The 17,101-nt window shown below is 38.8% G+C and overlaps 1 protein-coding gene across 4 annotated transcripts; it reads left to right on the top strand.

The window, feature by feature from the left end:
- The first annotated feature begins 27 nt into the window (after window positions 1-27).
- LOC122045905 (general transcription factor IIE subunit 1-like) lies at window positions 28-17,014 on the top strand. Of its 4 annotated transcripts, none has more exons than XM_042606332.1 (10): window positions 28-188; window positions 319-441; window positions 993-1,113; window positions 4,843-4,971; window positions 11,945-12,054; window positions 12,145-12,328; window positions 13,051-13,251; window positions 14,064-14,279; window positions 14,368-14,572; window positions 16,650-17,014. In XM_042606332.1, exons 1-10 carry the CDS (start codon window positions 166-168, stop codon window positions 16,739-16,741), a joined length of 1,404 nt encoding a protein of 467 aa, XP_042462266.1. In that variant the 5' UTR covers window positions 28-165; the 3' UTR covers window positions 16,742-17,014. The 4 variants fall into 4 exon arrangements, with proteins under 4 accessions (XP_042462266.1, XP_042462265.1, XP_042462264.1 ...); XM_042606331.1 differs by having other exon boundaries at window positions 16,641-17,014; XM_042606330.1 differs by having other exon boundaries at window positions 96-241.
- The last annotated feature ends 87 nt before the right edge of the window (window positions 17,015-17,101 follow it).

Here is a 17,101-nt window from a genome sequence, read left to right as displayed (position 1 = left end):
AAGCACGGGGGTAAATTAGTCAAAACAGCAGCAAGCATTGACTCGCTCGACACCCTCGAAGTCATCTTATTCGAAAGAACCAGAGCACCGGATCCTTCTCCACACGACCGCCTCAGAGGGGACTGACGGCGGCTGCGCTGAGCTCCCTCTACTTCTCCTTCCACCATGAGCTTGGATCCCTTCACCAGGTCACTTCTTCCATGTCTTCTACCTCCTCCTCCTCCTCGCATGGCAGACTAGGGTTTTATTTTGTCCTTTCTCTTCATGCCGGTTTTTAATTTTTCGCCTTGTTGATGTTGGGTCACGTTGTGGGTTCAGGCTGGTGAAGCTCGCGGCGAGGGCGTTCTACGATGACGTCTCTCTCAAGGGAGACAACCAGCCCAAGAACGGCAGAGGCGACAACCGAGGCATGGCCGTTATAGTTCTCGACGCCCTTACCAGGTACGACCTCACCTTAGTCGGACGTTTGGCCTTCGTTGACTTCCCAGATGAAGTAGAGGTGTCTGGTTGAGATGGACTAGCCTTCCTTCGTTGTTTGGATATGCCATATAGCTATGAAATTTCCAAATGTAGAAACAATGGACTAGTTTTCACTAGCTGGAAATGTTAAAATCCTTTACCAGCGTAATTCAGCTGAACCCAAGTCTTTGTACTAAGTGGGTTTCAATAGGATCGAGTTAGTGAGTTGTCTCGAAAGAAAATCCTCTCTACCATAGAAAGCAAGGTCTAAATAGACTTTTGGGAGGTGTGCCATTGCACAACTACTTTTAGCTCATGTTGGATACGTGTTAGGCTCCTCTTAGTGCAACATAATTTAGGTGACAGTGAAAAAAAGATAAGCATGCTAGGAAAATAGTTTATTACCTCGAGATGGAAGTTTTCAATTTTTTTTACAACATATAAATGTCTATGTTGTTTCATTGATTTCCTTTATGGATTAATAATTATGATCAAAATGTAGATTGGCATATATTCATCCTTGTGTTTACCAGACGCCAGTGGGTGAGGGAAGAAGATTTGGCAAAAACATTGAAGCTTCATGCAAAGCAGCTTCGACGTATTTTACGATATTTTGAAGAGGAGAAGCTGGTCATGAGAGATCACCGGAAAGAGGTTCCTTTTCGTTAAATAACTTGATTGGTTAGGCTTATTGTCACAATTGATCTATGCTGTTTTTGCATTCCTTCTCCTCTGGAGATAGCTCACCATCTTGTACACTATCTGTTACATATAATCTGAGTTAATTTCCACTAAGAATGGCCATATGAAGGAGCATTTACAAATGGATGGTTCATGCTAGCTTCAACGTGCTTTTTATTATTTAATTTACTGTTGCTATAAAATCCCGATTAATACTCTCATTATTTTTTTGATTAAATAATTATGAGCCATTTTGGTACTAATTATACTTGCCTTTTTTTTTTTCTCATTGCAAAGTTATCTTAATGTCTAATTGTGGGTTGTTATAAATACTACCATACTTTCTTCTTCCAATTCAAAAGGGAGTACATGATATCGGTATTTAACTTATGAATGTTAAGTAGATTATACCCCTACATTTTTTGCTCGATTCTCTTTGACTTGCCTCGGTTCTAGTTTATTTATCATCATAGGTTGTCACTGTAGCATCTTAAATTACTACTTTGTAGAGTGAGTCCTTACCATTATTGCAACGAATCTGCCTGCATAAATAGGGCCTTTACCTGAATGTTTATGGAATTTCAGAGTTATGTTTTGTTTCCTATACCAGTCTTTAAGTTCTTCGAAGCCACAGTTCTGCTATTTGCCTTTTGTTTCACTTCTCAATATAATTCCCATTAATACTGTTATCGTCCTCTACATCTTCTATGTGTGTTTGACATCTTCAAACACTTGGGCTACTGGTTGGATCTGTTTCTGTGCCTACAATACAAGTTATGCAACATCCTCAAGCACCAAGCCTCAAACCAAGTTTGCGGTGCCACACTCCCATGCAAGCAAACTAATTATGAGACTGTGGCTGTTGCTGCCTACACAGAGCAAAAGTACTTGCTGTCCAAATGAGAGACTGCTGCTTTCTTTCTGTTTGTCTCAGGCAGGTCTCATCAACAATGGTTCTTGCGTAGTCCTTATGTTTTCTCCATTTTGTGCACAATGACCATAAAATACCTTGCCCAGAAGTATTTTTCAATCCTGATTTTGACAATGTAAGACCCAATCAGAGCACACACACTTGTGTAGATCAGGTGTTTGTCTCTACAAGTTGAGGCATCACTTGATAGGGATGCCGTAGCAACACCACTACCATCAACAACTAATTAAATCCTCACCACCAACATGAGGATTTGAAACCAACTTGATTTAGGAGTATCATCCTTCTTCCATGCAACATTTGGTGGAAACAATTTCATCGCCGAAGTTTGTGTTCATGCTAGGGGGTAGAGCTTCATTGATAGCTCATCATCCCTCATGTCATAACTCCATTCAATCCATGAATTTCTTACCACTATTTCATCCTTTAGTAGTCAAAGTCCTTTGCATGATCCCTATTGTTTAATTGTTGTGTTGCTTGCTTTAACATTGTGGCATCACATGCAATCATTAGATGCCTGCGTGTATTACTTTGGGTTTACTTTGAACCATGTTCATCATCCAGAAAACTATACCCAACAACTTGTAATCTCGTAAGAGCTTGTAATCATTGATAGGGTTGTCTTGTTCCATCTTTTGGTGGGCAATAATTCTAAACTCTTGTTTTGATGGATATGTCTCACATAGCTGTAATATTAAAAGAACATAGATTTTTCACCATTAGACTAAGTGGATCATCCAATATGATGTTAAGCGACAATCTGAATTTTTTTTTTTTATGTAATCTCGATCATCTATCTTCTGAAACTCCTTGATTGTGTGAGGGTGTTATGATTGAGATTGTGCCCCTGGTATGCCTGCTTTTCCTCAATTTTATCTTGATTTATCATGATGACTTACTGGATTATCGTTGCTTTATCAATGATTCCCTTACCATTATTGCTGCATATTGTCATGTCATCATGAAGTCATCTTAGCCTAATTTTATTTCTTGTATATCCATATGTACAAAATAGGTCCATTAGGGAATCATAAATTATGTGTTAGGACCAAAAGTAGCTAGAGGGGGGGGGGGGGGGTGAATAGCTCGTCGCGTTCGCTCGTTGCTCGGCGTTGCTTGTTTCTTCAACGATGTGCAGCGGAAATACAAAGAAACAATCACACAACGCTAACACGGTTGGTTTACTTGGTATCCACCTCACAAGAGGTGACTAATCCAAGGATCCACACCAACACACACACCCTCCACTAAATAAAACTCTCCTTTATGGTAACTACCAAGGGCGGAGAAGCCCTACAAGACTCAATACAAAAAGAGAGGGAAAGGATACAAGAAATACAAGCTTACAATGAGTATAAACCCTAACCCTAGCTTCTCTTCTTGGCTTTGATCCGCCTCTTGACTTGGAGAACTTCCAAGATCCTTCCAGAACCGATCGATTTGAATGTTCCCAATCGATCGGGAGGCTTTGGATCGATTCACGGATCGATCCGGAGCCTGCTTGGAAAGGCCGGATCGATCCATGGATCGATCCATGAGTCGATCCACCGATCGATTGGGACATCCGGATCGATCCACGGATCGATCCGACTCTCTGTTCGCTAGGAAAGGCTTGGATCGATCCACCGATCGATCTAGCTCTGGATTGATCCATCGATCGATCCAAGACTTGGTTTTGCCCAAAACCAAGTCCCAAGCCTACCAAACCTTCACCTGTTGGTACACCATGCCTAGCATCCGACCACCCTTACCAAGTGTCTGGTCAATCCCTTTGACCCACTTGGACTTTTCTATTCATGCTAAGTATCCAGTCAATCCTTTGACCTACTTGGACTTCCCAACACCAGATGTCCGATCATCCTTGATCCATCTGGATTTTCCCTTGCCTGGTTTCACTCATCAGGACTTTCACCTAGCTTCACTCACTAGGGTTTTCCATCTGCCTAGCTTCACTCACTAGGGCTTTCACCTAGCTTCACTCACTAGGGTTTTCCATCTGCCTAGCTTCACTCACTAGGGCTTTCCATCTGCCTAGCTTCACTCACTAGGGCTTTCACCTGGCTTCACTCACCAGGACTTTCATTCTACCTAACATCCCAGTTCGGACTTCCCAGTCAAGTATCCGGTCAACCTTGACCTACTTGACTCTTCTTCAATCAATTTCTTATTGTCAAACATCTAAACTCAAACCAAGACTCAGCTTGGTCAACCAGGTCAACCTTGACGTGAGGGATGTTGCACCAACATTATGTTCATTGTTTTTCTGTCATAAATATTTACTATGTAAATCTTTATATAACTGTTTCAATCTAATGTCAAGGTTTTATCGGTAAGTTTTGATGTCACTACTCAGTTGGCAGTTTCTTTTTGAATATGAACATTGCTAATCTTGATATATCGGATTAATGCATAGCAAAAGGTTCAGAGAACCTATGCACTTCGATATATGTGCCATATGCAGGCCAGTGGAAATTAATAATAATGACTATATTTTAGCGTGGGAGCTGAAAGGTTAGTCTGTGAAATGGTTTTTTATAAAATTAATTCCACCTCAGTATGATGAGTACAAACTACAAAGCGCTTGTAGCAGCGTTAACAACAACGAATATCATTTTCTGGCAAATTTGCATCATAAGAAGATATTCTCTTTCTTTGAAGAATTTTGACATAAGATTCCGTGCTTCATAGAAAAAAACATTCTACAATGTTAGAGATACTTTTTTGACACTCTGCCGTATTTAAACTTGTCTTATGCCATTCAAATTCTGCAGTCGGCTAAAGGGGCGAAAATATTTAGTACAGCCGTGGCGGCCACAGGTGCTGGCCAACAAATAGCTAAAGATGTTGAAGAGAAGATGAAGTTGCACACTCATTCTTACTGTTGTTTGGACTATGCACAGGTTGTTTGCGATATCTATGCTGCTTCTTGTATCAATTATTGATTCATTCCATAGGATATAATCATCTAATCTTAGTCTAAGATTGCTAGGCTTCTGAATATAGGTATTTTACAAACCTTTACTTCCTCTGTTCTATTCTAACTTGGCCCATGGTCTATAATCACATCTCATTGGGATGGAAAAATGAGTTTGTTATTTTAATTGTAGCATTGTAGCAAAAGTTGATTACACTCACCCAAGGTGTCCCTCACAACTTGTCCCCAGGTTGTGTGAAGGGAGGTAAATCACAAGTGGCTAGAGGGTGGAAGGGTTTTTTTCTACGAGGGTATGCACTCGTCGGGAATTGACCCCTTGCCCTTGCGGGCATGCGCCCGAGTTTGTTATTTTAATGAACATTGGCATCACCTTATATAACTTTTCTCTCCCTTTGAGTTTATTCATCTATTGGGTTGGTGTTTCATGTGTTTCTACATTACACAATACATTTCTTGATAGGTGGCGAGTAATTTTAGGATTCTTATTTTGAAATTGTTTTATTGGTATTTTTCTGACCCCTATTTTAGAAATAGGCATCCATTCTACCCTGTAACCATATCTAGTGAAGGAGCACATTTCATGCCTTATTTTTCATATGCACTATATTAAATTAATAGCTTTTCTAGTTGGTAAAATATTGGTCTACGTAGGCCATTAGTACGAGACTTCAATTAATAGGTTAATTTTATTGGGCTTTAATTAAGGTTATTTAAATTATTTGAATCATGATTAAAATTATTAATCTAAAGTTTTGATTAAATCCTAAGTTTAATAAAAACCTATTCTATTCGGCGATTGGCTTCGACGTTTTAACGTCGAACGTGTCGCTTGAGCCCAGTGATGAGTCTGAACCCGTCGCGTGGGCCTGACATTGGGTCTCAAGTCTGAATTGGAAACATTTTACCGCTGCATAAACACAAGGTGGTGCGGTTCAAGGTGGTGTGATTGAGGCCTGCCTCCTGTTGCCTCAACTACTATTTAGAACACTACTCTAGAGCGAGGACATCCAAAGAACAGATGCTTCTATGACTTTAGCACTTAACGGCAGAAAGTGCACTGTCGATCCTCCAAGTAGTCATGCCTGTCTCTGGTGGGAAGACATCGCTGCGCCAACATCTAGAATGTGATTGCATGACTCAGCTGAACATTGGTCTTCCACACCATCCGAACCTATGGTTTCTTGGGACTAGGGTGCCACACCATCATCCCCAATCCACCAACATCTGTCGAGTAGCCTCTGGTGCCCCAGCCATCGAAAGGAGAAGATCCTGTATCAGGAGCAATCGCTTGATCAGTAGAGAGTCCGTGTGAGCGACCTCCCGGGACCAAATATCTGTGTGCCTCAAGTAAGTGTGATGCATCCATTTTATCCAAAGCGCGACTTCCTTGGCTTGTACTCGCCATAGTACCTTAGCCAGGAGGGCCAAGCTCCAAGCGCGCATATCCTGAAATCCCAAGCCACCTTCATCCTTTGGTCTGCACATGTCAACCTAGGAGACCGGCTGGTGCTTAGACGTCCATATGAAAGACTTACATATATCGTAGATACAATCAATAATACCCATAGGAAGTGGTAAGATAGATAACCAGGAGCGCTCTACTCCTTGTAACACAGAGATAATAAGTTGTGCCTTGCCCACATAAGATAGAGTTTTCCGAGGCGAAGCATCAATCCGTCTAATCCAACAAAGGGCTATAATTATAAATTCAAAGTCTTATTGCAACAAGAGGAATCCTAAGATACCCAAATGGCATGGAACCCTCCTGAAAACCTGTATACGTGTTGCATCATCAACCCTTGCCAGGTAGATACATGATTTCTATCTATTTATCTGAAGACCTGATGCCGCACCAAACTCCTATAAAGATGTAGTCAATACTCCCATTGAATTTGCATTACCATTGTTGAAAAGAAGTAAATCATCTACGTAAGCCAAGTTAGCAAGTTTGAGATGGGCACACCGAGGGTGGAAGTGAAAACCAGGATAGCTAATACTTTGCTGTATCTGTCTCCCAAATCTTTCCACACAAATACCAAAAAGATATGGCGATAGACAAGTCAAACATCCCCCCTTTGATGGGCTACTGAAAAGGATGTGGTAGCCACACGCTCCATAATCCATGCCACAAATCTATCCAGGAAGTGCAATCTGATGTGGGTTTTTCGCAAGAAATCTCAATGCACTGAATCAAAAGCCTTTTGGAGATCGATCTCCACGATGCACCCGGAGAAATCCTCTTCCTATTGTATCCTCGAAAAAGCTCCTGAGCCAAGTGAATATTGTCCGTGATGAGGTGACCTTCCACAAATGCACCTTGAGATTGGTGAAGGAGATGATCTATAACACCGAACATTCAACTCACTAAGATCTTAGAAATCACCTTGTAGAGGACTGTGCAACAGGAGATTTGTCACCTTGGAAGCATGTCCTGTCTTGGGAACAAGAGATATTGAAGTATGGTTCCATCTTTTAAGTAGCTTGCTACTCTTGGTAAAATCTCCCCCAACAGAATCCCAAGCTTGTTTAGAAAATTTTGATCTATAGCCATCCGAGCCCGGTGCTCGCTCGTACCCTATATCAAAAAGTGCTGCCTTGATTTCTCCAGCAGTTGGGAGGCGAACCATCAAAATCTTGCTGATCAGTCCCAAGTGTCCGTCCAAATTGCAAGCATGCATGAGGGAAATCCGAACTTGTGCTGGCCGTGCCTAACAAGTACTGAAAATGCTCGGTGAAGGGTGAAGGACTGAACAACATCTACCTTCTCCTCAACCATGATCTCATTCCTTACGTTAGTTCGTTTTACTAGTTTATGAAAATAGAAAGAATTGCGATCCTCTTGCTTAACATATGCCAATTTTGCATGCTGCATGCAGAAGCTATGTTTTGCGGCATTTAGATGAGCTGCTGTGTGTTGTAGTTCTTTGTAAGTGTCGGACAGTGCACCAAGGGACAGGCCAGCCTCTTGAACCTAAGTTAGCCTCTGGCATGCAGCAGCCGCCCTTGCTGTGATGTGCTGAAAGTGCTCTACATTCAGTTGTAGCAAATCAGCCTTCAAAAGCTTCAATATCTGCCCAAGATGAAATTGAGCAGTGCCATGGATCCTCTCATTGTACTCTGTTCATTTACTTTCAGCAAGCCGTGGAAAATTCTCATGCTTCGCCCACATGTTAAAAAATTTGAATGGCTTAGGAAAATGGGTATTACCATCCAGAGTGGACACTATGCATGCCGAGTGAAAGACAGCCCGGTGAGATGAAATTTGCAAAGCTACGTAGCTTAGTCTCCAACCCAAGTTTATTGATCAAAGCCCTATCTAACTTACCACATATATGCCCATTTGTCCATGTATACCTACAGCCCATGCAGGTCAGATCTTCCAAACCGACCGAGGATGCAAAATTTTGAAAATCAGCTATGCTAGATTGCGTGACCGGAATACCACCACATTTGTCTTGGTTGAGAGAAAAGTGTTAAAATCTCCCAATACAAACCAAGGATGATCCATATTGGTAGCTATGTTCTGTAACCCTTCCCACAATGCCTTCTGACCAACTAAAGATAATTATCCATAAACAAACGAGATTGCAAATATCCGGTGTGAGATTTTGCAAGTAACCAAGCAGTGTGCGTATTGCTCATGCCATTCACACATCTCCATAATGACCTTTTGGTCATCCCAAACTATGAGAATCCTACTTCTGCCTCCAGGGTTGTCCCTCTGTGCCACTTGGAGGTGTTGAAACCATTGCATCTTCAATTTTTGGAATCCCATGACTGAAGGTTTCGTCTCCAACACACCTAACACTCCCAGCTTGTGGTTCTGAAAGAGTCCTTCTACCTTGAGGCCCTTGTTGAAGCCTCGAATATTCCATGAGCCAATCTTCATTAAACCTGAGACGGCCTAGGCCGTCTATAATTGACTTGTTTCTTCCCCCTCGCACCGATGCAATAACCTCATCTCTCCTAGTAGATGCCCCTGGATGTACTTGCATGTTACTCTCATCATGTTGGACACCAGCTTTACCTTTGTTTCTGGTCATGTGTGGGACAACTTGTTGTGTCCCATCTTGTACTGGCAAAGCAGTGTTGGTGTGACTTGGCTGCATTCGATCAATCTCTGTGTGGCTACCCTTGACCTTGTGCCTGCCGGATCCCTTTCTTTGAAATTGAATATTCCACATCCCCTCTCCGCCATCATCATGCAGGACAGGAACACTGCCCAACAAGTCAGGCTGGTCAATAGAAAGTGAGTTCAATGACGGGACAACATCATCCTCGTCCGCCCCCTAGATTAGGGGCAGTAACAACAACCTCCACACCAAGGAGTGTATCAACGCCACTCTCTCCTCAATGACTGGCTGTCCATCACCTGGGAGTATAGATTTTGCAGCACTTGTATCTACGTCATTCATTTGATCATTTGAAGTGACTAAATCAGCTCCATCCGATATCACTAAGCTCTGATGCAGATTCTCCGCTGGCACCTGTTGTGGTATCATTTGTTAAGACCCTTGCCCCAGTTGTTGACCACCCATGATGTCACATCGCGGATGATAGTGCCCCTTACACTGCCAAGTAAGGCAAAATTTGAATTTAGATTCATAGTGAATGGGAAGATCTACCTCTATGCCTCCAGGGAGTATTGTAGGAATGACATCCGACGGTTCTCTTGTTATGTCCACCTTCATAAGTACTCTGGCATAATTGATTCGTTCCTGTTTTCTCGTTAATTGGTCAGTGTATAATGGCCGCCCAATTAATGAGGTAAGCTTGCTCAATGCATGAACTGTCCAACACTCCAATGGGACATCCAAAATTTGCACCTAAACTGGGAGACCATGAAGTGCCTCTCTTTGAAAGAATTTTTTTTTCGGTAAGTGCTTCAGATATAGGGCCATCCAAGCGCAATGTATGGACCACCACGTAGGACTTTTTGAACATGAGCCATATCGTCTTATGAGCTTGAACATCATAATCTACATTCCATTGCTTTGCCATGGCATGAATTCCCCGCCAACTTGGAAAGCAACCAACAAAATGTCCAATCAAGCATTCTCCCACTGCCTGTTTAATGGTGTCGACATCATCTATTTCAAAGGCGATGCGTTCAGTAGTTTGCTGCAGAAATTGCAGTTCATTCTCCTTCTCAAATAATCTGTTCGAAGAGAATAAATCAGACCATTTCTATTCCGCCTTGCCCCCCGTGCTTGGGTTTGTGGCTGGTGGTCTTGGCACCTCCAGCAGTTGAGGTGCTGCTGCTCTTCTCCCTTCCGCCACCCTGACCCTGTTCCTCACCATATTTAGAAAGAGACCCAATATGGTTTATGTGAATTAGATGTCAGGTTGTGAATGAGCATAATGTTGCTGAACAAGATTGATACTCCAAGAGCCATTTATATTCATTCAATAATATATATATATATATATATGTTCATGAACAAAGCACAGTTCATGTACAAAGTTGTTGACTAATTTATTTAAGGCTCAATTATAATTTTATTTCTTTACTTTTCAATTCGAACATATAAAATATATGGAATATAATTCACATGTATTCAGATTGTTCATATTCTATATGTTTTGACATGTCCATATATATATATATATATATTTTAAATATATGTATATCAGTGATTATATTCATCAACAATGTCCATCAATTTTTTTTTTTAAACGTCAGTTCTGTATGTGCCTAATTGGCGTACAAATGTCATGGTTATGGTCTACCAAATGCAAAATCTTCCCTTCTCAACATAGTTTCATCTAATTGCAACAAAGCAAGCTAGTGTTGGAAAAATGATTTCTGATTTAGAAGACCAAAATATCCTTGTTTATGGTGCTGGTTATGCAACGAGTCCCCTCGGGGCGGTGCTGTGGTTGAGGTATGGGGTGTTGCCACATGAGGTTTTGGGGTTGAAACTCGGCGCGTTCGAGCATGTCCTCCCCCATGCCTTGGCCACTTGCACTAATGGCTAGTAGCCACCTGTGATATACCTCCTCCATGCGGGGGCGCTCAGGGCGAGTGAATCGCCTTTTTGCCACATGGTTATGCACACATGTGGTTCATGTGCACATATTTGCGGATTTAAGGGTTGGATCCCATTTTGATTTTAGGGTTTCAAGGGCCAAATTGGATCACTTTTATTAACTGAGGCTCATTTAAAATTTTTGTGTGTGACAAGTTGAGATCAAGTAAAACATATAGGGGCCAAATTGAAATTAACCCTTATATTTGCAGCTGTTATGAGATTGAGTACATAAGTGAGTCCATATTAAATTGATTGAGTCAGGTATAGTTACATAAAGGATGATTTGATCAAACTAGTCTCTAGCCCTGATATAGCAAAAAATGGTGAGGATTCTGGTAAAGAAGAATACATTGTATATAATGTTAGGATTTTGCTACATAAGTTATTTCCTTTTAAGAATCAATATACAATTATGAGTTTTGACTATTAACCCTACCATTTATATCCATTTTTCTATACGTTATCTGTTAGACACCAAATTTCTCACATATGGATGATTTTCTTATAAATCTTCTATGTTGTGGGATAGAGGTAAAATTTTCATTCTGATGATTGGATAAAAATGAATAATTTGATAAATTGGGTGGTAGATTTAAATTCTTTTAACGTATTACTTTGTTAATTATTTGCTGTCAACTTAAATATTCCATTGTACTTGTTTTGTAGTATTTTGCTCTGTAGCATTATTTTAATTTCTTTTTAATATGGATAGCAAGATCGGCTGACTAAGCATCCGTGTGCTGCACATGCACTTTGCAGTGCCTCAAACTCACCCTCATATTACTGTATACACCTTTTTAAAATTTGCTAAACTTGTAGATGTTTAATTTTTCGTGTAACATCTCTCTATGTCAAGGTGTTTTTTGTGTTCTTCAAATCTGCACCTTGTACTTCTATGAAATGTAGATCTATGATGTTGTAAGATATCGAATGCATCGGATGAAGAAAAAGATAAAGGATGAATTAGACAGCAGGAATACCATTCAGGAATACATATGCCCCAATTGCGGGAGAAGGTAATTAGTTAACAACTATCTCTGTATAGAACGTTCTAAATCAATCTGTTTTTCGGTGCACTACTGTGGGATTGTTGACTTTTTATTCAGGTATTCAGCTTTCGACGCACTACAACTTGTAAGTCTCACTGATGAGTATTTTCACTGTGAAAACTGCAATGGTGAACTTGTTGCCGAGAGTGACAAGCTTGCTGCAGAGGAAATGGGAGATGGTGACGACAATGCTAGAAAACGGAGACGTGAAAAATTGAAGGACATGCTTCAGAAGATGGAGGTTAAATAAATACTACTTACTCACTTCTTCTATCTATTTGCTGTACTCATATTCTACTTGAAACAAATCTGGGTAATGTGATAAACAATTTGCTACAGTGTTGTGTAAGATAGCATATACCTTCTCATATTTGGTAAAGTTGATGTGTGCAGAACTATTGGGAGACCAGAATCTGTTTGATGTGTCAGGGATAACTGGTTAACATACTGCAATATTGTGTACAGATATGATTTTGTCAAATTGACTGGGGATTTAAGTTCTCTACATGCCACAGAATTGATAGCAGTTTCAGATGTGCTGCAGTGAATCAATGGAAATTATGGTCTTAGCAAAAATAGAACCTAATAATGAAATTAGGAATTAGTCTAGAATTAATTAACATATTATATTGATAACTAGTTTGTCTCCTGAAGTTTGATAGAATCCATTTGAAATTTTGTAAAGATAGGAGAATGAAACAATGGTTGCTATTTTAAAGCATGATACTCCGAGGCATGTTACACAGATTAATTATATTTATTGCATTAATTTTATTTGTATATATTTTATGTTTACATGATACTAATTATATCTGTCGACCACTATGAATAGTCGAAGTAAGATCATTTGATAAGCAATTATTTGTTAACTTATTCTGGTATGGCACTAAAAGAGACATATCACTACTTTAACATGTACTGTTTACTTTCATTACAAGTATATTGAAACTGATTCAAATGCAGGAGCAGCTTAAACCATTGGCTGTTCAGATTGCAAGAGTGAAGGACTTGCCTGTTCCTGAATTCGGAAGTCTGCAAGCATGGGAAGCTAGGGCAAATGCAGCTGCTCGTGCAAATGGTGATGCAAATGCACTGGATCCAACCAAATCCTCTCAAGGGCAAGGATATAGTGGAACACCAATGCCGTTTCTTGGGGAGACAAAAGTAACAATACTTCTTATTCTTTTTTCCATAATTTATCAGTTACTTTAAATTTTTTACTTCATGTATGCCATGTGAAGGTTTTAACAGATTTATTATCCGAGTGTTGAGTACACTTATTCTTGGAAGTTTATTATTGAAGTTTGAAATAGAAAACTATAATTTGAATTTTTCTTGATAGCACTTGTATGTAGAATGTAGATTTGCCGAGGACTATAGTTCTTCAATTGAAAAGTTGAAAAATGAAATTGTGTATTATCCATATGCTCATTAGTAAATAGAAATTTGGAGATGAGAAGTTTGTCTGTCCTCTCCGATGTCAACATAGTGAAACTGCTATGAGCACATTTGCAAGTATACTTAATTCATATTTAGTCGGTGATGAAGTCATCTCAAAAGTTATGATGGGAAGAGAAATATGATGCAAAGAACATGTGTGTACCAATTTATAAAGGAGTAAGCTAGAAGCACCTTACTGTTGATGGTTTCATCTAGTGTGTTGTGAAATAGCAGTTGTTATTTCAATTATTTTTATTATTTTTAAACTAGATCCTGATGCATTTAATCAAATTGGTAGAATTTGATGATTGATACTCTATAAAGGCTTAGAGTAGCTACAAAGAGCCTACTTGGCATATCTTGAGATGCAGCACTAGTGAACTCTAGATAATTTAGCATATTTTAGCTGATTATAGCTGTTGTCTTTCCCATTATGTGCATTTACAGTGAATAGTTGTTTGTATAAATTTTCAGTAAAACCTTTGTCGGACTTCTAACAAATATGTTTCTCCATGTTCTGTTAAATTTAATTGCAGGTTGAAGTTGCTTTATCTGGTGTAGAAGTAAAGGGTGAAGATGATGAGTCTGACAAAAAGACTTCGTTAATGAAGGTTATACCTCCATGGATGATTAAAGAAGGAATGAGTCTAACAAAAGAACAAAGAGGAGATACCGTTAATGTAGATAAAAGTTCTGAACTTGGCGATGACAAAAAATCAAAAGATACAAAAGAAGATGAAAAGAGTATACAGGCTAGTATTGAAATTGCAATCATTTGGTCTTTGTCTGATTGCCACCTATATACAATCTGTTTTGTTACAATATATATGTTTCTTTTAGGATGAGTATCTAAAGGCATATTATGAAGCTATATTAAAAAGGCAGAAAGAACAGGAAGAAGCTTTAAGAATGCAACAAGAGATCGATAGAGCTCGGATGCCTGACTATGATGGTGTTTCTGAAACAGAACGCCAAGTAGGGAAGAAAGCTAAACGAGGAGTTTATGAGGAGGATAATGTGGAGTGGGAAGATGCTCCACCTGCTGGTTTGTTCATTCTCATTCAGTTTTTTATTTATGAGTGGCAATTTACTATTAAAAGAAAAAAGAGAATGTACATTGAGAATAATGCCCCACCTACAAGTTTATTTCTCTCTTCTAAAAAATAACTATATTTGCATGGGCATGCGGACACACACTATACATGCAATTGAGTGCTGTAGTAACAGACTAACAGCGCATGTTCAACATACATGCACACATGCTCATGCACACACTGCAATTTTTGTTATTAGTAGCAGAACGTGTTTGTGTATGAGATCACGTAAATGCATTTCTTTCTTTTCTTCCATACCAAAGTTTAGTAGCCATTTTGATATTTTAAAACTTATTAAAGGTTTAACATGTTAGGTGATTGCCTGCTTAATATACCTTCACTAAAAATGTGTATAAGATTATACCTTTCTCTCCTTTTTTAGACTGTTGCCTTGTTTGCAATTCTGATCCTTATTTTTTTTTACCATTTCCCTTTTGTTTCTACTGCAAGTTTCAATTCAACTTTCTTTTAAGGGAGCTCACATAGGTTGGACCATGCTAACTTAGTTGTGGTTGGTTCCATCCCTACTATCTTTTCCCAGTCTGCCAGTTTACATGCAAAAAACAAGAAAAATGTGGTTTCATAATCAGTGGGTTAATGTTTCGTAAAAACATCTTTAAAATGTATTTAAAACATACTATAACATACCTTTTACTGGTATAGATTTTTCCAGTAATATCTAATTAATAAGAGCTCCTAAAAAAGGGCACCCCGAAGCTCTCGCCATGCGGGGTTCGGAAAAGGATCTATTGTACGCAGTTTTATCCTACTTTTTGCAAGAGACTATTTCCAGGATTCGAATCCGTGATCTTTAGGTCACAAAGCAACAACTTTATCTTTAGGTCACAGAGCTCCTACTAGTATCAAAATATAAGTTTATTTAATATATGAATCTATGATAAAATATAATTTTTATCGTTACTAGTTATATTATTGTATGTAAGCACGGTACTCCAAATGCAATTATGAATTTTGAATAGTTATTTTAATTCATCACTAATGTTCACAAATATCATACAATTAATAACCTATTATTACCATCAATTAATTTGTTGAGATTTATTATATGGTATTTATATAATTTATTCATATTAATTTTAATTTTAAAAATTAATAAGTAAGTAATATATAAAATTATTAATAACTAATTTCAGATTATATACATATAATATTATAACCTGAGTGTGGGTTATTGTCGACCGCTCCAATTACTTTGATGTTATCTGATATTAATAGATATTATTACTAAAAGTGAAATAATTATATGGATTTTAGAGCTAGTGATAATGGAGTGCCAATGACATTGACTTCTATTGATTGTGCTTCTTTGCTGATGATGCCAAATAGGAATAAAAAATACATCTGTTCTTTTGATCCCCATGCCATCTCCACTTGCACACTTTGCTGGAGTTAATCTCACTCAATAAGGGCCAAGAGGAAGGCTCACATCACTTGATACAGGCTGTATAGTTTGTGGTTATTATGTGGCAGGAGCTGAACATGTAATCTCCCCATACCGACGTAATTTCTATTTTGGTCCATGAGTTGGATGGTAAATTCCATACGTGTTGATGAAAACCAAACAAGACTTTCAATCCATGCTAATGTGATACAACAATTTGTTCTGGTTGGCTTGCTAATATTTTGTCCTTAGACCTTACTGATTCCTACATTTTTTTTTGGTCTCTAAAAGAGTATTAGTCATCTTCGTATGTCAATCTTGATTAGTCATCTTCATTGTTTGCTATCATGTTAATTAATGATCTTCATATATAGCTTAACAGTTCGCAGTAAAATCTCAAATTTCCTTTCTTGTGTGGATTTGTTGTGGGCACTAACCATTCTAAATTTTTGATGCATTTTCCGAGTGTCGGTCACCCAAAGATTATCATCTTGACTGATATTACTTTTCCTATTGTATCTGGTTCACTTCGTCCACTGATTGTTACTAATCATAGTAAATTACTTGTAACTTATGTCAAGTGCAATAACCATACTGAAGTTCCAATTAAATACCAGTTGTTTCAGGTTCAGATGAAAAGTATATACTCGCCGACTTGAACATGGAGGCCACTGCATCGGGTGACGAAGACGACGACATCGACTGGGAGGAAGGCTGAGCCTGAGTCACTTATCTCAAAATGAAGGAAACTAGGCCTTGGTTTGTCATAACATCTTCCAAGTAATTCTGTAATTATGTGTCTTTTTGTTGCATTCCTTCTGAAAAAGTCCCAACAAGTTGGATGGTAGAACATCAAGATTGTGCTGAATTGTGTTGACGTTTGTGGAGTTGTCTAATTGTAAATGTAATGTAATGTAGTATTAGTAGGTTCATTGTCAAGCTACTTTGACTTTTGGTCTAATTGGATAAAGACTTGAAGAGGACACGACAAGTAGACTGAAGTAAGGTTGACTAGTTGCTGTAGTTTTTTTTTATGTGAATTATCATCAGTTGACTTATTTTGATCAACTGCACAGTT

The sequence above is a fragment of the Zingiber officinale genome, chromosome 2B (assembly GCF_018446385.1).
Source record: "Zingiber officinale cultivar Zhangliang chromosome 2B, Zo_v1.1, whole genome shotgun sequence".
Lineage (NCBI taxonomy): Eukaryota > Viridiplantae > Streptophyta > Magnoliopsida > Zingiberales > Zingiberaceae > Zingiber > Zingiber officinale.
This window is presented reverse-complemented; position numbering and strand designations above follow the sequence as displayed.